The sequence below is a fragment of the Leuresthes tenuis genome, unplaced genomic scaffold (genome assembly GCF_036924035.1).
Source record: "Leuresthes tenuis unplaced genomic scaffold, fLeuTen1.0.hap1 SCAF_8, whole genome shotgun sequence".
NCBI lineage: Eukaryota > Metazoa > Chordata > Actinopteri > Atheriniformes > Atherinopsidae > Leuresthes > Leuresthes tenuis.
The window spans coordinates 16305820-16324061 of NW_027325362.1; the positions used below are offsets into that span (position 1 = coordinate 16305820).

The window sequence follows — 18242 nt, forward strand, 5'->3', positions numbered from 1 at the left end:
ACAGTTATAATCAAGCCCAACCATTTTGTAATTGGTTGACATCTGTTTGCAACTTGTCTGTCAAAACTGTTTGATTTAAATAATTTGTGGGAGTGAATAGTGATTGATTTTCATGAATTAGATATATATTAAAGTAATTAAAGTGAAACCACAACAAAAGAGCTATAATCATCTTGTGCAGTCAAATGCTATAAAGAGAACATGAGCTATGCTGAATTAGCACAGAACATTATCTCAAGCACATATATGGCTTCAAAATATGTTTCCTATCTCCCCAACAAAGTAATAGAGGCAGTACCCCCCAATCTTTTCATCCATGACCACAAACAATGTGATATAAACAATCGTCAGTGCAGCAGAAGTTAGTTTTTTCTTACCTGGAAATCATTAAGCTACTCCTCAGGTTCACCTACTGACTCTCTTTGTGCATTTCACATAGCTTTATAAAAGATGCCCTCCTATGGCATACAAATCATCAAATGAACACCAATCACCCTTCCTAATATAGTTTAGGCCCCCTTTTTCTGAGATGTTGTGGCAACACATCATGACGTTATCACCAGATCCTTCAGGTTCCACATTGGGGCCACTGTGGATCAGGATTTGATTCTAGCACTTCTTGCACAGAAGAGACAATGAATGTTAATAAATTCTCTTCAACAGTAAGTGGTTTCATTGACATGGCAGGACTGTGTGCATACATGTCAGCACATGCTAGCTGAGACCTGTTCAAAGATATGTTGTGATATAATGTTAAGAGGCTTAGAGTGCTGCCTGAAATACACATACGCGATGTGTTCTGTTTGGAACTTAGCACCTTCATTATAATAGCAACTTTGCCATTCGACAACCATGTGATCACACAGAAATGAAAGCTTATCCCATGATGTATTCTCACAGCTTGAGACAGAATGACTAAAGGCATCTTAAAAGATCTTTCCCCCCTCATGATTGTCAGAGGACCGATTTTGTGCAAAAGTAAACTCCATAATCTGAACCAACTTTAAACCATTTAGAATTCAGAAAAAAAAGTCACGTGTGGTTTCTCTGGAAAAGAAATGAATCAGCTTGAGGTCTGTTATAAATTTAGATAAATCAAATTGTTGAGAAAAAAAATCCAATTGATTTGCACAAGAGAAACTTTGTACTTACAGATAAAATCAGAATGTTTGCCATCATGGGAACCTAGCAATGACATAATCTGCCTTTGTATTTACCTGTGAATGTTGTGTAAATTGTGTGAGAATGATTCATTAAATGTATACTCTCACTCTCACTTTTTACTTCAATAAAACCTAATGACCTAATGGCTTAATGCTTACGTTAGCTTCCATCTTCAGTGTTGGCAGTTTAAAACTTGCCTGGATAGGAGACAACATAAAACCTCTAGTAACTTCTGATTTACTGCCATCACTTTGAAGCTCAACTGTACTGGGACATTTTAATCAGCACATATGCATTAAGCCGTATTTTTCATGATGACTTCTCTGGTTTACCACAGAGATAAATAGTGAGCATGTCTCAAGCAAGCTGTTGAACCTAAAAAGCAAATTCAGGATAATCACAGATGAGCAATAGTTTCCATGACAGAGGTGGCCCTCTTTGCTGGAACAAAACAGAGCAGCGTGGTACATGTGATGCTGCAGTCTAACAAGAGTCTGACAAACTACTGATGATGGGCTTCTCCAGAAACCAATGTGAGCCGGGAGTTTCCTAAATGTTTCTTCATGTAGAGGTGTTCCTCCATCAGATCAGAGCTGTGGAAAAAAAAAAGTATTTTTCTCAACATGACTGTACAAACTGTCTGAGCTGCAGACAGAGGCCTTTCTCAGCATACACTGATCACAAAGCAGGGAAATGCCCCAGACAGCTCAATACAGACAGACAGGTGTGGGACTTCATATTCTTAAGCAATGTAGACTTTCCTTTCCACTTGACCAACAAGTTTTTCAGCTGGAAAGTTCACACAGGCCAGGAACTAAACCTGCAGGCACCATGTGGGAACCATCACTACTGGTCTGACTGTTTCTCCTTATTGAAACAATATTTGGACAGAAAGTAAACAATGGTTATTGCTAAATAAATTCAGAATCATTGTGGTCCCATTTGAGATTTTCAAGAGCTTGAATTATATAAATTTCAAACCTTTCACTTAAAAAAAAAAAAGAGGCGTATAGGTATCATAAATCCTAAGACTAATATAGCACAGCACTACTGCATCCATATTAAAAAGTCACAAAGTCATCAAAAATCAGTAATGAACTCCTTCGTTTGAAAGCTGCTCACTGAGTGCATACGTCACTAAAGTTTACAGCATTGGCAATGACAGCATTACCAAACCAGCTGGCATATTTCAGCTCACTGCACACAAGAATAGTGAGAAAAATATATAAACACTAGTATTCTTAACTGTAAATGTTTGAATTGAATTCAGATAATGCAAGAAAAACTGAAAGGTAAAGTAGCTGAATTTGAACCCTATTCAAACAGCTTCTTCCTTCTTCTTGCTCTTCACCTCTCTTTTAAGTTCTCTTGAAATGTAGCCTAATTTCTTTCTGTAGTATCCTGCCAACTGACAGCTGGCATCTGTCACATACCTTGCCTCTGCTGCACCTCTGCATTACCTCAATGGGGAGGAAACCAAAGAGTCGGTTGTGCATCTTTTTTGTACAGAAAAAAAACAATTGTTTGACAGGCTTTTCAGTGCTAACGAATGGAATCGTGTTATTTTGGACACTTCACTGAAATCACCTCATAGTCCAGATGTGGTCTTGGGGGTTTGGGGAAAATCAGTATGCATTGCTGTCTGACACAGTGGCTTCTTAAGTTTCAACAAGGGGGCCCTGAGGCTGGAAGTTTGCTGCATTTAGTGGCTTAAACAATAATATTCACGGACAATATCCACACTGTGTAACACCTTGTTTGAGGCGAATTTACTCATGACTCATTTACTCATTTTTTTCTTCTTCTTCACAGAAGAGCTACAGGCAGTTTACTTTGTCAGACAGTTTTATTCTGTTTGCAGTTGTAGGAGAATCCACATTGCCAAGTTTCAAGCTCTGCATTCATGGTTAACACAGTAGGTCGGACCAGACAAGGTGTTTTACACTGACAGCAACAGGCGGGGTTTAGGTGCCATTAGAGTTAATAACACCAACTTATTAACAGAACTAAAGAGTATTTTCTTTCTAAGACAAGAGCAAAGAACAACACTCAAGGTTTCTCTTGAAGGAAAACACATTTTCAGCCTGACTTGTGAACAGGCTTCACTGGTAGTAGTATGTTGATGTGACTGGTTGAAGTTTAGTGGTGAGTAACGGTGATTGTCAGATTGTTAAACGTGCCTGCTGTGTTTCTGTGATTTTGTTCTCAGACGTACATCTCGATAGTTTCCATTTGTTCAAGATTCATAAAAGGAATATTAAATAAATCACATTCTTATGTTGTTTTTGTATTTTATTATAAAGCACAGATATTTAAAGACAAGTTAGGTTTAAATATAAACTACCAACTATGAAGACGGTCTTTTTATACAAATACTTTTTTTTTTTACTATCCTCCAAACCATGTAAGTGTTGTTTTTTTTGGTAATTTTTGTCCTCGAGACATTCCAAGTCTAATTTTGCATATTTACATGAACATTTCTATTTATTAGAACAAATGCATATAAACAAAAAACGGTTCTTTACTCCTTTAAGTCCAGTATTCAGTTCATTGTCCACATTCTTCTAAGGACGATTCCTCAACCTCCTTGGTGCTGGCTGAGGTGTCCCGCTGGTGACGTTCTGCTGAGCACATCCAGAGGTGACACAGACACCTGGGGGTCCTCTGAGACCTGCATGGCCCCTGAGTCCAGGTCGGCCAACATGTCCCCTCTCACCCTGCTTCCCAGGCTGTCCGTTAAAGGCTCTGCCAGGACGTCCACGCTGACCTGTGATTGAGCAAGAAAATGTTGTTTAGTCTTCAGGCGTCACAGTCTGCTCAGTTAGCTGAGTAAGGCTGTTTTCACAGATTCCAAGGAAAGAATACTTCCAGAGAAAAATTATTTCTTTTTTGGCAAATTACACAGTCATCTGGCTGTAACAATCCCCTCATATCACACCCCACCCCATTAACTGATATTTAAATCACAGAGTCAGCTTAATACAGTTTGCACAGATGTGGACATCAATTAATGCCTTATTTTATTCAGAAAGATTAAATTACCTTGTGGTCCTTGATCTCCGGTGTAGCCAGGAAGGCCATAACCCTTGGCTCCTTTATCACCTCGCTCTCCACTGTCACCTACAACACACACATATACAAGCAAACGTCTTTCAGCTGGAATGGCATCAACCACAATGAAAGCTGTCCCTCGGAAGGTCAGCTTGATTCAAACTGTTCATGTTGATTAATGGTCACAAGTGTTTCTGCGATCAGTCTTAAATGAATAGCTGGAACATCTTGTAATTAGGCTAATTCATTTTTCCTGGCATTGCAATGTAATACGACAGCAAAATTGTTATTTTTAATTAAATTAGAGCAGTGAACATAGATGTTGGCCTACAAGCTATCCAACACTGCACTGTCTTGGATTCAGCAGTTTCATATAACACAGCCCTTCTTCAAAGGCAGTCGACATGTTTTTTTTTAAGTGTTATGAAAGTTTCGTAAGTATATGTTTATGCTTTTTTTTTTACCCCGCAACCCTGGATTACTTTTTATTCACAATATTGACTTCTTTTACTCAGCGGCTTTGTCAAAATGCAGATAAATAGAAAAACGTCCAACATCAAATGATCACTTTGGATTCACATTGGGATTTGAGTGAAACAGAAAATACTTTGAAATCCATTTTGAGCATTCACACCAACATGCATCTGTACAAAACTGCACATATTTCAAAACACCTCCAAATGTTTTAGCAATCTGATTTCATGTTTCCTCTTTCCTCTTTTCCTTTTCAAAAAAAAAAGCACAGTTTGCATTAACATGACATTAACTAAGTTATTTTTCTCAGATATGACAAAAAGTTACAAAGGGGCCTCTATTTGATAGCAGAGAGCTTATGCACAAGAAAGCACGTAAGCTGATTGTGATGTGCAAAATCAGTACTGTGTCCCTTTGATTAGAATTTTGAATCCTGGAGGTCAAGCTCACCCCACAAAATTTTAAACCTGCCTTTCACATCACGGACAAATGTTTAAGTCCCAAAACTGAGGTAAATCAGCGTTTGAATTGCCTGTCATCAATTGTTGTGTATAGAAGTTACAGAAATATGATTTGTGATATGCTAAAGCAGTTGGTGAATTAGGAGGTACATGTCTCTGATATTTCAAGCATGAAATTTCATGACAGGCACAAGACAGAGAAGGTAGAGAGAGAAATCGCCACTTTCGCTTCATCAGCCAGGTGGGCAAAACAGACTGATTCACCGGGAGATATTGGGATCATATGATAGTTTTGTTGACAAGAAAGACTTGCTGAAAAGACAGTTGAAGCTCGATTACAATGATCCCATGTAGTGTAAACCAACTATGACTTGAAAACTCAAAATCACAAGAAAAGCATGTGTGAACAATACAGGATACTCAGAGTCGTGAGGCAGAGCAAAGCTACTCTGAGTATCCTTTGGAAAATAAAAGATGCGGAAAATGAAATAAAATCACAGATCTCATTGGGTTTTCTTCCAGATCCTGCCTAAAACAAGCTTTTTGTAGTTAAGACATTAGTCATACTGTGTTGAAATTTGATGATTTTCACACCTCTTTCTCCTTTTCGACCTGCATCTCCAGCTTCTCCATAGAATCCTGGTAGGCCCACTTCTCCATTAGCGCCATCATTACCAGGGTCCCCCTGACAACATTATCAACAGCAAAATATATGATTAATTACTTGTGTTTTCACTAGTATTCTTAAAGGAATTTATTTCCCTTCCTTTTAGGTAATGTAATGGATTACGTTCAACCCGGACCAGTTCTTTGCATAAAAAAAAAAAAGAGGAAAAAATTCAAAAGGAAAACACTGTTTGGTACTGGTGCATCACTACTGCTGGCACGAAACGCCACAACATCAGGCTTACTGACCATAATCTAATATAGTGGAATATATTTTCTATAGCCATGGCTTCAAGAACATTTACCAGCCCGAGAGTCCCTGTGATTAGGAGTTGTGGAACATGAATTGATTCGACATTGTATAATAATGTGGAAAAGGCTTTCCAATCCAAGGACAGCCAAGAATCATTCAGCACAGACCAAGTGTCTAGTCTGTGACTCCTTATTTGTCCTCACAGAGACGTGGAAAATCGTAATGTTTTCATTCCAAGCTTTTCTGCCAAATACTTCAGCTCTCTTTGTCCTGTCCAGACCCTCGCAATGTGTTTGCATTTTGCTCCGCCAGAGAGTGCAAAATGAACAATGTATGTATGTACTGCACTCTGACATTGATTTGATGCCAAAGCTCTACAGGAGGAGAAGTGAAAGGAAAAGGTCCCTTGAATATAGCCTGGTACATTAATGTCAAATTGATATCAGGACTGTAAAACTCACAGGAAGTCCCGGTGGTCCTTTCTGTCCAGGGGGACCGGGCGCACCCATGGGAACGTCCCCATAGAGAGGACAAACAGCAGCACACGTCCTCTTGACTGAGTTGGCAAAGGTTGACATCTGTTCCAGGACCACTTTTTTACAGACCTCAATCACATGTTCGGCAGGGAGCGTAGGGCCCTGTGTAAGAAATCATTACCACATCCATCACTGGAGGTGACCAAGCTGTGAGACAGAGCACATAGAAGTGATGCCCTCATCTCTGAGGAGGCATCGTGACGACAGCTAGTTGTATTTCCTGACTCATTGTGGGATTGCAGCCACACTTAATGAAATGCTTGCTGTGAGTCAGGGCTATGTGTAGTAACTGATTAAATGTGTTCTTGACACCAAAAGTGTCACTGAATAATGTGTGAGCCCCTTAGTGTTACAAGTGTTAGAGTAAATGGTAACTCTGCTGTTTCTGTGCCTTTATTCAGAGACAAATGCGAGGCCATTCACACTGAGGACACTACACATTATAAGCATGTTTGTTAGACATAGTCAAAGACTTTTTTTTAACTTACTGGTGGGCCTGCGAGCCCCTGAAAGCCATCTGGTCCTCCCTCGCCTCGAACCCCCTTGACTCCCAATGGACCTGAACGACCAGGTGGGCCAGCAGGGCCACGCTTCCCCCGTCCTCCCTGTGGGCCTTGCTCACCCCTGTCTCCAACCTACAGAGCACACCAAGAGCATCAGCAGGACAGGGTCCAGGACAAAGCATCAGAACAGTCAGAAAGAACACAAAATTTGTTGTTGGGCTTAAGATGCCTATTGGTAAAAAGAACATTACACAATAACTTACAGAGTTGCACAAAAAATGAGTAACATAGAATTAGCTAATAGAAGAAATGTGTCTCTTCTCTGGAAGTAAGGCAAATGTAAAACAAATTGGAATTTTTCATGTCAGTTTCAATACAAAAACCAAATCTGGCAGAGAACATCTGAGAAATGTGCAAGATTCATTTTGGTGCAGTTGTGGGCGTTACTGTTCTTATCTCATCTGCAGATGCTCTGAATATGTGAGGAATGTTATTTGATGGATTCATATTGGATTTTTCCAACTATTAACTTTGCAAACACAATGGGATGAATGGAGGATATTCCAACCAATATGAGGGCAGAAATCTAACATTTGGAAACACCACACCTGCCCGACTGCTGTCCTCAGTGACAGACTTCATCACAAACCAACATGTTTTGTTTCATTATCGTTAACTTAAATGAAAGAGTTGAAAACCAACAATGGCCTATGTGTCTACTCTCAATACTTGGCTGACATTTAATCATTTATCCATACCTGCCCTTTTAGTGAAGTTAAGTCTTTTGAGTGGTGGTAGGTGTTTTACTTTTATGATAAAATCATAGTTTTATAGCATCGCTGAATCAATCAGCTACATCCCAACTCACCTTTCCTTTTGGGCCTTTGACTCCCTTTTCTGCCTGTAAAAACACGAAAATCAATGTGAGGAAAAGCAGAAAGGTGATATACTGTTGGTATCTGACATTGCAGATATGCAGTACCTGTGAGCCTTTTACTCCTTTGATCCCCTGGATTCCTGTGTCACCCTGTACAAGGCAAATGAAATGTAAGCAGCATATAGAAGCTTCCAAATAGCTGATGGATCAGACTTTAGCAGATGTGCTACTCATTCTCTGGTGAGCATCAGTCCAATGAACCATGTGACTTCTAACAAAATTATCTTCGTCAAAGGGTGTATTTTATCCCAAACCATCAAAGTCTTTTCACCTGATCAAAACATTCTGATGTCTAAACATAACTAAACATAGATGGAAATGATGAATGTAAACAGAAAGTGTTACATAGTAAGGCTTTTCCTTTTCTTTTTCTTTTTTTTTTAACTTCATTGAGACCTTTAAGTAGGCTATATTTATATTCCTATGGTACATCCTCATCATTTCTTTAATAACATCACCATCGTATTATATTTACATATCATACAGGAATCAAGTCCTCTGCTATCAATAGTTTGACTTTTTAGCTGTGAGTATGGGTAGAATTTTTCGTAATAACCTCAGCACTCAACACTGCATTCCTTTTCAGAACCACTATTTAAGCCCACAGCAGGTAGATTGTAATACTTTAATAACACTTGACAGATGTTTTTCTTCACTGGAGCTGGCCTGTGTGGGACTCGTAAGGTAAACCTGTTGAAGTGGGAGATGTCAAAGCAGTGGGCCTGTTGTCACACTATCTTTGCTGTGTGTAAAGTCAAAGGGACACGGCGCTATTTGACGATTTGACTTTGACACTAATGTTCATTCCATATCCACATCCATAATTCAGTGAGTAAACATTAAACATGATCTTTCATTTGTGCAATTTTTTTGTTATGTTCACAATCTCCATTTTTCTGTCTGATCATTGTAGCAGGTTTGCATTTAAACCCGTCAGCTGGAGGAGAATGCATGAGTAAATCTATCATACTTGACTTGGTATGACTTTCCAGCCCGGAAAGATGGAAACCCAGCATATTTTGATAAATGACATGTTCAGTTGCTTAGACTTTCTATGTACAGTTTTCATTCCCTTCTGAACATATCAGCTTTAAATGATTTGTAATGGATCTATCTAGTGCCAGCTTACTGCTCCAAATGGTGGTTCTTTCTTATCAGCCTTGCTTGCTCTTATGCACGCCACAGAAGCACAAACAGCTGCAAAGCGGTTTCTGCAGGACTATCTGCATTTTTCATTGGCTTGGCTTACTGTTTAGCACTCGTTGTGGGGAATATGACACACTGAGCCAACACGCCTGTTTAATGCACATCTTCATCATGTACTTGCTGTATGACAACATGGGTATGAAGCCTCTCCAACTTCTATGCTCCATTTGTGTGGAGAACATTAAAGAAAATATATTAAGAAGTCTGTGTAGTACTTCAGGGGACTTTTTGTTAAATTCCTATAAATGTAAGGCTGCTTTCCAAACCGGGAAAAATGTCTTGGTTTGGAAAGAGAATATATCTGCAAATCTTATACTCTATGTGGCTCAATGACCCAGTAAATATGTTCTGAATAGCCAGAGAAATTGTGCCATTAAACAATAATTTTGCCCTAATTTTATATCTCTAATGGGTAATGGATGTAGGATGTATTACCTTGGGCCCTGGTTTTCCAGGCACACCCACGTGACCCTGTAAAGAGATGACATGCTTTAATGGCTTGAGGAAAATGAACTAGTGTTTGGAAGAGTTAAGAAAATTCGTCTGGACCACTTACAGTAGGTCCAGGTGGGCCAATAAATCCGGGTCTTCCTGGCTTCCCTGCAGAACCCTTGTAACCTCTTGGGCCCTTGAGAATAAAACATTTATTAACCAACTCGAGGACCTGCTTTGTTCTTTGTTGTTTCCCTTTAAGATGGCAAACTACTTTATGAACAAAATGTATTATGTGCTTGTCTTCAGTAAATGAAAACCCTGAAAATTTGACTTACAGTTTGGCCTTGGGGACCCATTTCTCCTTCAGGCCCCAGGGTGCCTTTCTCCCCCTTGTAAAAGACACAAATGGCAATGAATAAATTTGCCAAAAACAACTCCATTTCACATGTATTCACAGACCCAAACGAGAACAGACCTTTGCTCCATTACGTCCTAGTTTTCCGCTGGGGCCTTGTGGTCCTTGATACGCCTGTCAGAAAAAGATTACATTTACCAAATATTGAAAGAAGGGCACCACTTACAAAACTCAACATAAAGTTGTCACTATGAGAAGAATACATTACCTCTATTCCAGGATCGCCATCTCTACCAGGTAAACCCGGATCTCCAATAATACCCTAGGGAGTTTCAGTCATTATTACGAGAGAGTACGTGAGACTACAACTACATGTGAGGCTATGAGTGTCAGCGGTAAATTACTTTAGGTCCAAGTGTGCCAGCTCTGCCCACAGGTCCTTGGATACCCTAGTTTTCACGTTTTGATGACAAAAAAAAAAAGAAGTTAATTAGACCTTGTTAAGAGCTAGCTAATTCCCTTTAAAACCTTCTGTATACCCTTTGTAAATCAAATTAAACACTTACAGGCCTCCCCTTCTCTCCAGGGGCTCCCGTTTCTCCAGGATCCCCAACAATAGCCTGCCAATTAATCATTTAAAACAATATAGATTAGGAATGAACTCCATGTGCAGTGTCCAACAAGCAGCCGGGTAAACCAGGGGGCCACCCCCCATTTAAAATTACATCTAAAAGTAGATTATCGCCACGGCTCAGGCTCTTGTTTTAGTGACTCACCAGCTTATGTTGCTACAGTTCAATCCCTCAGATCTCAGCCAAAAATCCAGCCACATTGAACTAATGTTGTTTATGGAGACGGCACATGAGCCAAAAACATACTTCAATTCCAGTGTTTTACCACATCAAAAATGATTTACTTGCTCTTTACGGTCAAATAAAGGTATTTGGAAAGTATTGGACAAAGTATCAAAAGTCTCCTGGTATGGAATATGGCATGGGGAATCCCAAAACAACCCACCTGCTTTCCTCTAGGTCCCAGCTTCCCTGTGGTACCAGTATTCCCTTTTTGGCCCTAAGAAATAGCAGCATGATGTGTTTAGATGATTTAAAAAAGGGATAAAAAAGATTATACTATCTGGAAGGAAACACAAATACCTTAACTCCTTGAAATCCAGGAATCCCAACATATCCCTTGAGGCCTTTAGCGCCCTTTAAGGAGGCCAAACTGTTAGCAATACAATAATTACAAAATGGTTTGTAAAAGGGCTTACCACTGTGTCTGAAAGGTTACTTACGATTTCTCCTGGTTTCCCAGTCTCACCAATGTCTCCAGGAGCTCCTCGAACTCCCTTTAATTACAGAAAATCTATTAGGCTATACAACTGTAGCAACAAGCCTGTAATTTCATTACAAGCTGCCATGTAAACGAGTCCAATCTTAGTTTGAATTAAAGCCAGCAGAGGAGTTTACCTTGAAACCTGCTGCACCTTTTAATCCTTTTAGCCCTTTAGACCCTCTGTCACCCTGTGAATACAACATCTCATTCATACCCATTTGTAACTTTTTAGTGCAAAGAAAATGTTAAACCTGCACCATAGATTACCACTTGGCCCCAGGGTCCTCTCATCCCTTTTTCGCCTTTGATTCCCTCTTCACCCTGAGGATATGGGTGTCAGGTTTCATTCATGCAGTTTAAGAATGAGCCAAGCAGAATCTTATAAAAACACTGATGGGAGTACATAAAGGCAGAGCTCACCTTGGGGCCTGTTTCGCCAATGTTGCCATAGTCTCCAGTGTTTCCACGAATTCCCTACAAGACAGGTTTAACTTGATAACAAGCATACTGTTTTGATCTGTTGCAATTTGTTTGCGAACGACCAACATGAGGCAGTGTAAAATGTGAATGTTAGTGACTGTTTCCACTGAAAGAAATGTAAGAGCAAAACATCAGACGGACAGCCTGTCCAGCCTGTGCTTTCTAAATCAAAGACTATGAAACTATATAAGATGTACAGTGTGTACGGAGACAAAACATTTTGAGAGAATTTATTAACCTTTTCAGGCTATAAGCTTATTCACACTCTTGGCTAGAAAAAAATGCAATTCCATTCCTCAGAACAATTAGCATTAAAACTCAAGGCAGAGAGAATTTCTTTTTGCATATTATCTTAGTTATTTGAACAAAATTAACAAACATAATATGTCTAGAGCCTTGGAAAAGCTTAGAGGCTTTAGGTTTGGTCATGTACATTATGACTATGACATTTGGCCGGCTTTGTTTTTGGCACAACACAGGGAGAAAAAAACACCCTGTACTGTGCCAGCTCCACACAATGTGTTGTAGATATACAACACATTAAATAAGAACCCCTATATCCCCTTGCACACAAAGAAAAGCTATAGTGAATTATGTCTAGGGAGAAGATTGTTAAAATACTGTTTTTTTCTTTTGCAATCATTGTGAAAAGCTTTGCTAACCCGCAGCTGGCTCTAGATTTAAAGATCTGACTGATATAAATCTTTTTAATCTAACTTGCCGGAAAAAGAAATTTAAAAGTTAAGACAGCATGTCTCCAAAAATCTAACTTTAAAAGAAACAGCCCAAGCCAGGAGACTGGAAACTGCTCAAATTATCAGAAAAGGAAAGAGTGAAAGCAGCTAGTTTACCAGGTTAAAATCTACTTACTAGCCCCTCTAAAAATACCTAATATAAATTGTGTTTGTTTAATTGATACAAAACAAAAGGCTACAAATTGTGATTTACTCATCCCGTAATAATCTTTTACTATCATTACTTTTAGCTTTGTTTTGACTATGCCCGCCAATCCTAAACTAACATTGTCGTAACTAAAACTTCATCTCAGTTTTTCCAATCTGAATTTGGTGCCATCTAGGGATTTAAAAAACCTGTTGTAGTTTTTCCATTCCTGTGTTTCTGATTTTCCATGTTTCTGCTGCTCAACAGTTCAAGGCCTCCTTTTTTTTAGTTTTTGTCTATCAGTGTGATAAATGTTTTAGGTGGTTGGCAGGTCTGGACAGCAAACAGGACAGTTTAGCACCTGTACTCTTTTACTCTGGACTTGCGCTGTTGTAAAATGCGCTGAATATGTAAGGAAACTTCCCTGACAAAATTAATTCAACCTCGTAACAAATAATTAAAAAAGACACTAATGACCAGCTTGTTGCTTTTGCGCAAAAACTTTTGAAACATGCTTCTGGCATCACATTCAAAATTAACTATAAAATTCCTTACTTTCTAAATCTTTCATGTTGTCTTTGAACTATTGTCAGTAAGACAAGTTTTAAATTAGCAGTTCATTCACAAAATCTTATTTAGCATCCCAACTTTTTGAGAAACAGGGTTGTATTAGTCACATTACTGGAAAATATACACAAGTAGGTCTAAGGAAACATTAGTCATAAATACAGCAGTGTGGATCAGTATTGTTTGCACAGATGCCGACTTCCTTAGTAGTAGATGGAAAAGTGTTTTCCATTTGGCTGCATTGGATTGAGTCAACAAACACGTTAAACACAGCCAGGGCGCCTTTGTGTTGTGAGTTTATTTGTCCATCGCACCTAACAGTGTGTGTTAAGCAGAGTCAGCTGGACAGAAGTTAACCTCAGAGATGGCCGACAGTATGGCGAGAGGCACGACCGTGAACTTTACGACATTTCCGAGGCAGGACGGCTTAAGGACCACCCACCACCTGAGATGGGCAGTCCATATATCGGTGCCAGGAAATGCCCTCCTTGGATGCCAGCAGGGAAGGAGATAAACAAGTTGGGGCTCCGTGATTCACAAGCTGGCAGGAGGTCAAAACTCTAACCAGTTACTCAAGACAGATGTTTGCTCCCAGATGAGCTGCAGCTGCAATTCAAGACAAGAACATGTAGCATGTACAGCTCTGGAAATGTACTCTGGGTGCACGCTGGTCTTTAGGCCTACATGTGTTTCCTCAGGCAGCATGGGGGATTTCTTTGAGTGCAAAGGGCAAGTTAAACGCCAAACCATCACATATGAATTTTAAGAAGAAAAAAAATCCTCCTTTAAACACATGTTTTCCTTAACGTTTTTAAGACTCCCAGATCTGTGCCAACAACAGTGACTGCTTAGCATCAAAGAGATTAACAAGTCATAAATTCAAAGTGGAAATAATCACGTCTGCTCCTCTCTGAAGGATATAAGGACGTGTAACTGGCTCTTTTAGCTGGGTCCTTTGGGTTATTTTTGAAATTCACAAATTTTCCTAACTTCTTTCTGAGGTAGATTAAGGTGGCTTACTCGCACAAATTTAGAAAATATTAACAAGGCTAAACATCTGACAAATTTCACACAACATCAAGAAGTCTAATACCACTAACACTTGAAGGGTATGGTTATTGCTCAACTGCCTGGTTTTCCTGTGTGTGGGATTCATTACATTTGGCTCTGTTTCCTCCAAATGGAAAAGCAAAACCATAAGAACTCTTGTGATCCTGGGCCAGTTTGAGTTAAATCCTATGTTCTAAACCATCAGAGCCTGTGTTATAAGATACAAATCGTTATTTCAGGACTACAAAAACAAATTTATTGTCACATCCATGTTGGTTTCCTGGATTCTTCCAAAATCTTTAGCAAAGCGGACATGAGCTTTCAAAGTATGAAAAAAAAAAAAAAAAACGTGTTTACTATTGCTAAGCTGTTCTGCTTCCAGATCTTTTTCCATCCTGTCCTGTCTCAGTTGTGCCTCTGTTGCCATTTTCCATAGCTTTGCTGCTGTCTCACGAATGCAAGTTTTACAGTATCACTCACCCAGAAGTCAGCTTAACTCCTTAGAGTGAAGCAAAAGGAAGTGGATGCTACTCATGCTCAGAAGGCATCGAGTAAACATTAGAACATTAATTCAACTAGCAAGATACTAGGTTTGATGCTTGCATGAAAGAGAGGCAGAATATATTTATTTACCCAGTTGCCTCGTCTTCCTGAGTCTCCGGGTTTTCCTGGAAGACCCCTGTGACCCTGTCAAAGAAAAAGCATTTATGTGTCAACAGTTAAAACTTGAATACTCGCTCAGCCAGTTCTCTGCACAGGTGCACTCACTTTTGGCCCTGGAGAACCCTGAATGCCAGGTTGTCCGTGCATACATTTGCAAGACGCTCTTCCAGCTGTGAGGCCAATCTCTGCGTACCCTCCACACTGTGATGAAGAAATTGGTGACAGAATGGTTTTGAAATTCCACACCAATCTTTAAGAGGTGGAATGCTATGATGCTTTAGTACAGCTGACTCACCACATTGGAAAGCTCACAGCAACCCTCTGAATAAGCCTGCTCCGGGTCACATGACACTTCCATCTGTTGGAGGTCCACCTAGATGGAAACAAGAGATAGTGTGATGAATAAAAGTTGAATCAAAACTTTGAAAAACTCAAGATATTACTAAAAAAAAATTTCCACATACTGGCACTGAGCGGTCTCCCACAGCTCGTTTGACGATGGAGGTGTATCCCTGGCGAATGACTGGCCTTGGCTCATCAATAGCCTCTACTCGGACCTCTTCACAGTCTATCAGCAGCCTCACCTGACTGCCCTTAACACTCAGTGCCAACTTGTGCCATTCTCCATCAAATAACTTTTGCACACCGTGGAAGGTCCTCAGCATCTGGCTCCCATGGGGGCTGGTGTAGAAAAAGTCTAGCGAGCGTGCATCAGCATGGAAACGCAGACCAACCTGCTCTCGTCCCTCGGGGTCACTGACCTGCCACAGGTTCCAGGACGTCTGGGCAGCGTCCTTGGTCAACTTAAACGTTGCAATGATGGAGTATTCGGAGGGCAGTCCATCTGGATACACATCACTGTGGCACGAGACTGAAGTTCAGGAAGCTGGATAACTAAACAAAGTCTCCTTTTCATCACAAAACAGTTGTGAGCTTTTGTGGAAACAGAAAGGTTTATTCATCAGAAATAAAATAAAAACCTCTTGAATTTCTATACTCAACTCATAGTTCGACATATGCATTAGCCAGACAGCTTGTTACTGTGAGATCGTACATGATTTCAGTACTTGAGTAACTACAATGACACAACAGCTAAAAACAAGACCTAAAGCAAACCTTTCAGCACAGCAAGTACTGATGACACGGCGGGAATTTGAACTAAATATGCTAACAAAATCTATCTAATGTCTGTTGAGATATCTGAGTGAGAACCAATTGGACAGACAATTAGATATTGCAATTTTAGGGTCAGGCAGCTAGCATGGGTAAAATGAGTCTGGTTACTTAAGAGAGAACTGATATAAAGAGACATTTTCCCATCTAAATCTGAACAATAAAAATGTATCATTATCTGAACAAACATATCACGATATCAGTCACATTATTTTGATGATTGTAGGTACATACACACCATCTATGCGTTTATTTAAACACATAGCAGACTATATGGACCTGTAAATGAGTATTATATAGGCTCAGTACATTCAGGTATGATATTGGGTGTCGTGTTAAGTGTCTGATCATTTTCCTGCCTCACTAAGACAGGCTTGGCACCACTCTGGAATTGTACCTGATGGCCCTCTGTAGATGGATGGCGGGGTTGACGCGGTACGCCACTGTCTCAGGCTGAGATCCCTCCACTCTCTTCACTCCTCTGGACTCAGGCACACGAAACTCCTCCAGAAGATCAAAACCTCACAGGACAAACAATGAGCTAAGTTTGACGTCACACAGATTTAATATCAAAGGGGTTAGACTACTTTCGAATCTTATGTCAGCGCTGATGTCGCTGATTTCTGTTTAAAAGCCGTGTGGCTCACTGTTGTTAATAATGCCATTTCTTCGCAGGTACAGTGAGGTAATCTATCAAACCCATTAGCATGATGAGGTTGTTTATTTTCCCTCACCGGTGGATTAAGTTCCTGAATTCTAAACACTGGGTGCTTTGTACTGCATTTTGGATAAGATCAGTATGAATGCAGTGTTTCCTGTGAGGTTAGAAATGGAGGATAAAAGCTGGATTAGGATTCAAATTAGAGTTATCATAACTCCAGCAGAGGTAAAGTCTTTTTTTCTTTCTTTTCATGGTACATTCAGTAAGCCTTACTGCCATGCAGCACAGTCAATGGACTATTTTGTTATGTGGTTCATTTATGGTGACAGGAAGCAACAGTTGTAGGACCTCAAAGGTGCTCATGAAAGCCACACCAGCACTGGGTGCAGAAAAATACAACGCTGTCAACAGCGTGGCAATGAAAAACGAACTGACAAACACTGACATCTGCTGGTCATAACTGTAACACTACAGAGGAAAAAGAAACTTGTGTAATGGCACACCGTTTACCACCACAAATAAGACTTTATAGGATCGTCCCTTCAACCAGAAAATGCCTCTTTGAGTTGATAAATCCTCTTTAGAGGAGTGTTCCGGCAAAGATGGCAGCATGTCAGTCCTACCTCATGCAACCACACATCACCAGTCTATTTTAATGGTGGTGTGCTACGATATTTTTATGCACTGAAAATACGTTGTAGACTTCAATAAGTATTTTGAAATTTAAACTTACTTGTCAACTTCTGACACTGGGCCAGTCCTAAGATGGAAAAGAAGGCTGCAAAGACCAGCATGTCATTGAAGGCTGGCATTTTTGATGTTTTGAAGTCAGGGGCTATAAGTGCCTGTGGTACAGCGGATAAATACACGAGTCATTTAGATAGATCCACAATGACATCAGATCAGTGATTCATGAAATATATCACTAGACTGTCAAAAAAGAAACTAGTCGCTCGCATTTATGTAACATACATGTTAGTATAAAAGATCCATAAAAAGTAGTGGGAAGAGGGAAACTTATAGAGCTAAGTTATTCTTATCTATTAGAAAATAAATACAAAAAATTGTGACATTTTCTCAGAAATTTTTAATATAAAATATTTCAATATATACATTGTCTTCAGCATTAAAAGCTACATCCACTGGTTAATCTTACAGTTCATATTACATAATTAAATAATCATCACTCGCTGAACAAATTTCATTATCTGCTGGCATTGCACTGAACTTGAATTCATATTATTTCCTTCCTACCTTCACAAAATGTATTCTGAAATGAATGCAACAATTACTCACATATTCCTGAAAAAGCCCCAGAGCTCCTGCTGATGGATCTATTCCAGTTCCTGGTGTGAGAATAGATCCCACTTTAAAGTGCCATCCCAGGGCC

The 18242-nt window shown here is 39.7% G+C and overlaps 1 protein-coding gene across 1 annotated transcript; it reads right to left on the reverse strand.

The window, feature by feature from the left end:
• Positions 1-3520: 3520 nt before the first annotated feature.
• LOC140313511 (uncharacterized) lies at positions 3521-17664 on the reverse strand. Its single transcript, XM_072391618.1, has 26 exons — positions 17586-17664; positions 16589-16712; positions 15483-15876; positions 15314-15391; positions 15124-15219; positions 14989-15042; positions 11797-11850; positions 11644-11697; positions 11511-11564; positions 11336-11389; positions 11196-11249; positions 11059-11112; positions 10608-10661; positions 10446-10490; positions 10310-10363; positions 10162-10215; positions 10022-10075; positions 9808-9879; positions 9687-9722; positions 8091-8135; positions 7977-8009; positions 7094-7240; positions 6531-6707; positions 5745-5835; positions 4207-4284; positions 3521-3931 (listed from the first exon to the last, which is right to left on the reverse strand). The coding sequence occupies exons 1-26, from the start codon at positions 17662-17664 to the stop codon at positions 3729-3731; spliced, it is 2292 nt and encodes a 763-aa protein (XP_072247719.1). The 3' UTR covers positions 3521-3728.
• Positions 17665-18242: the final 578 nt, after the last annotated feature.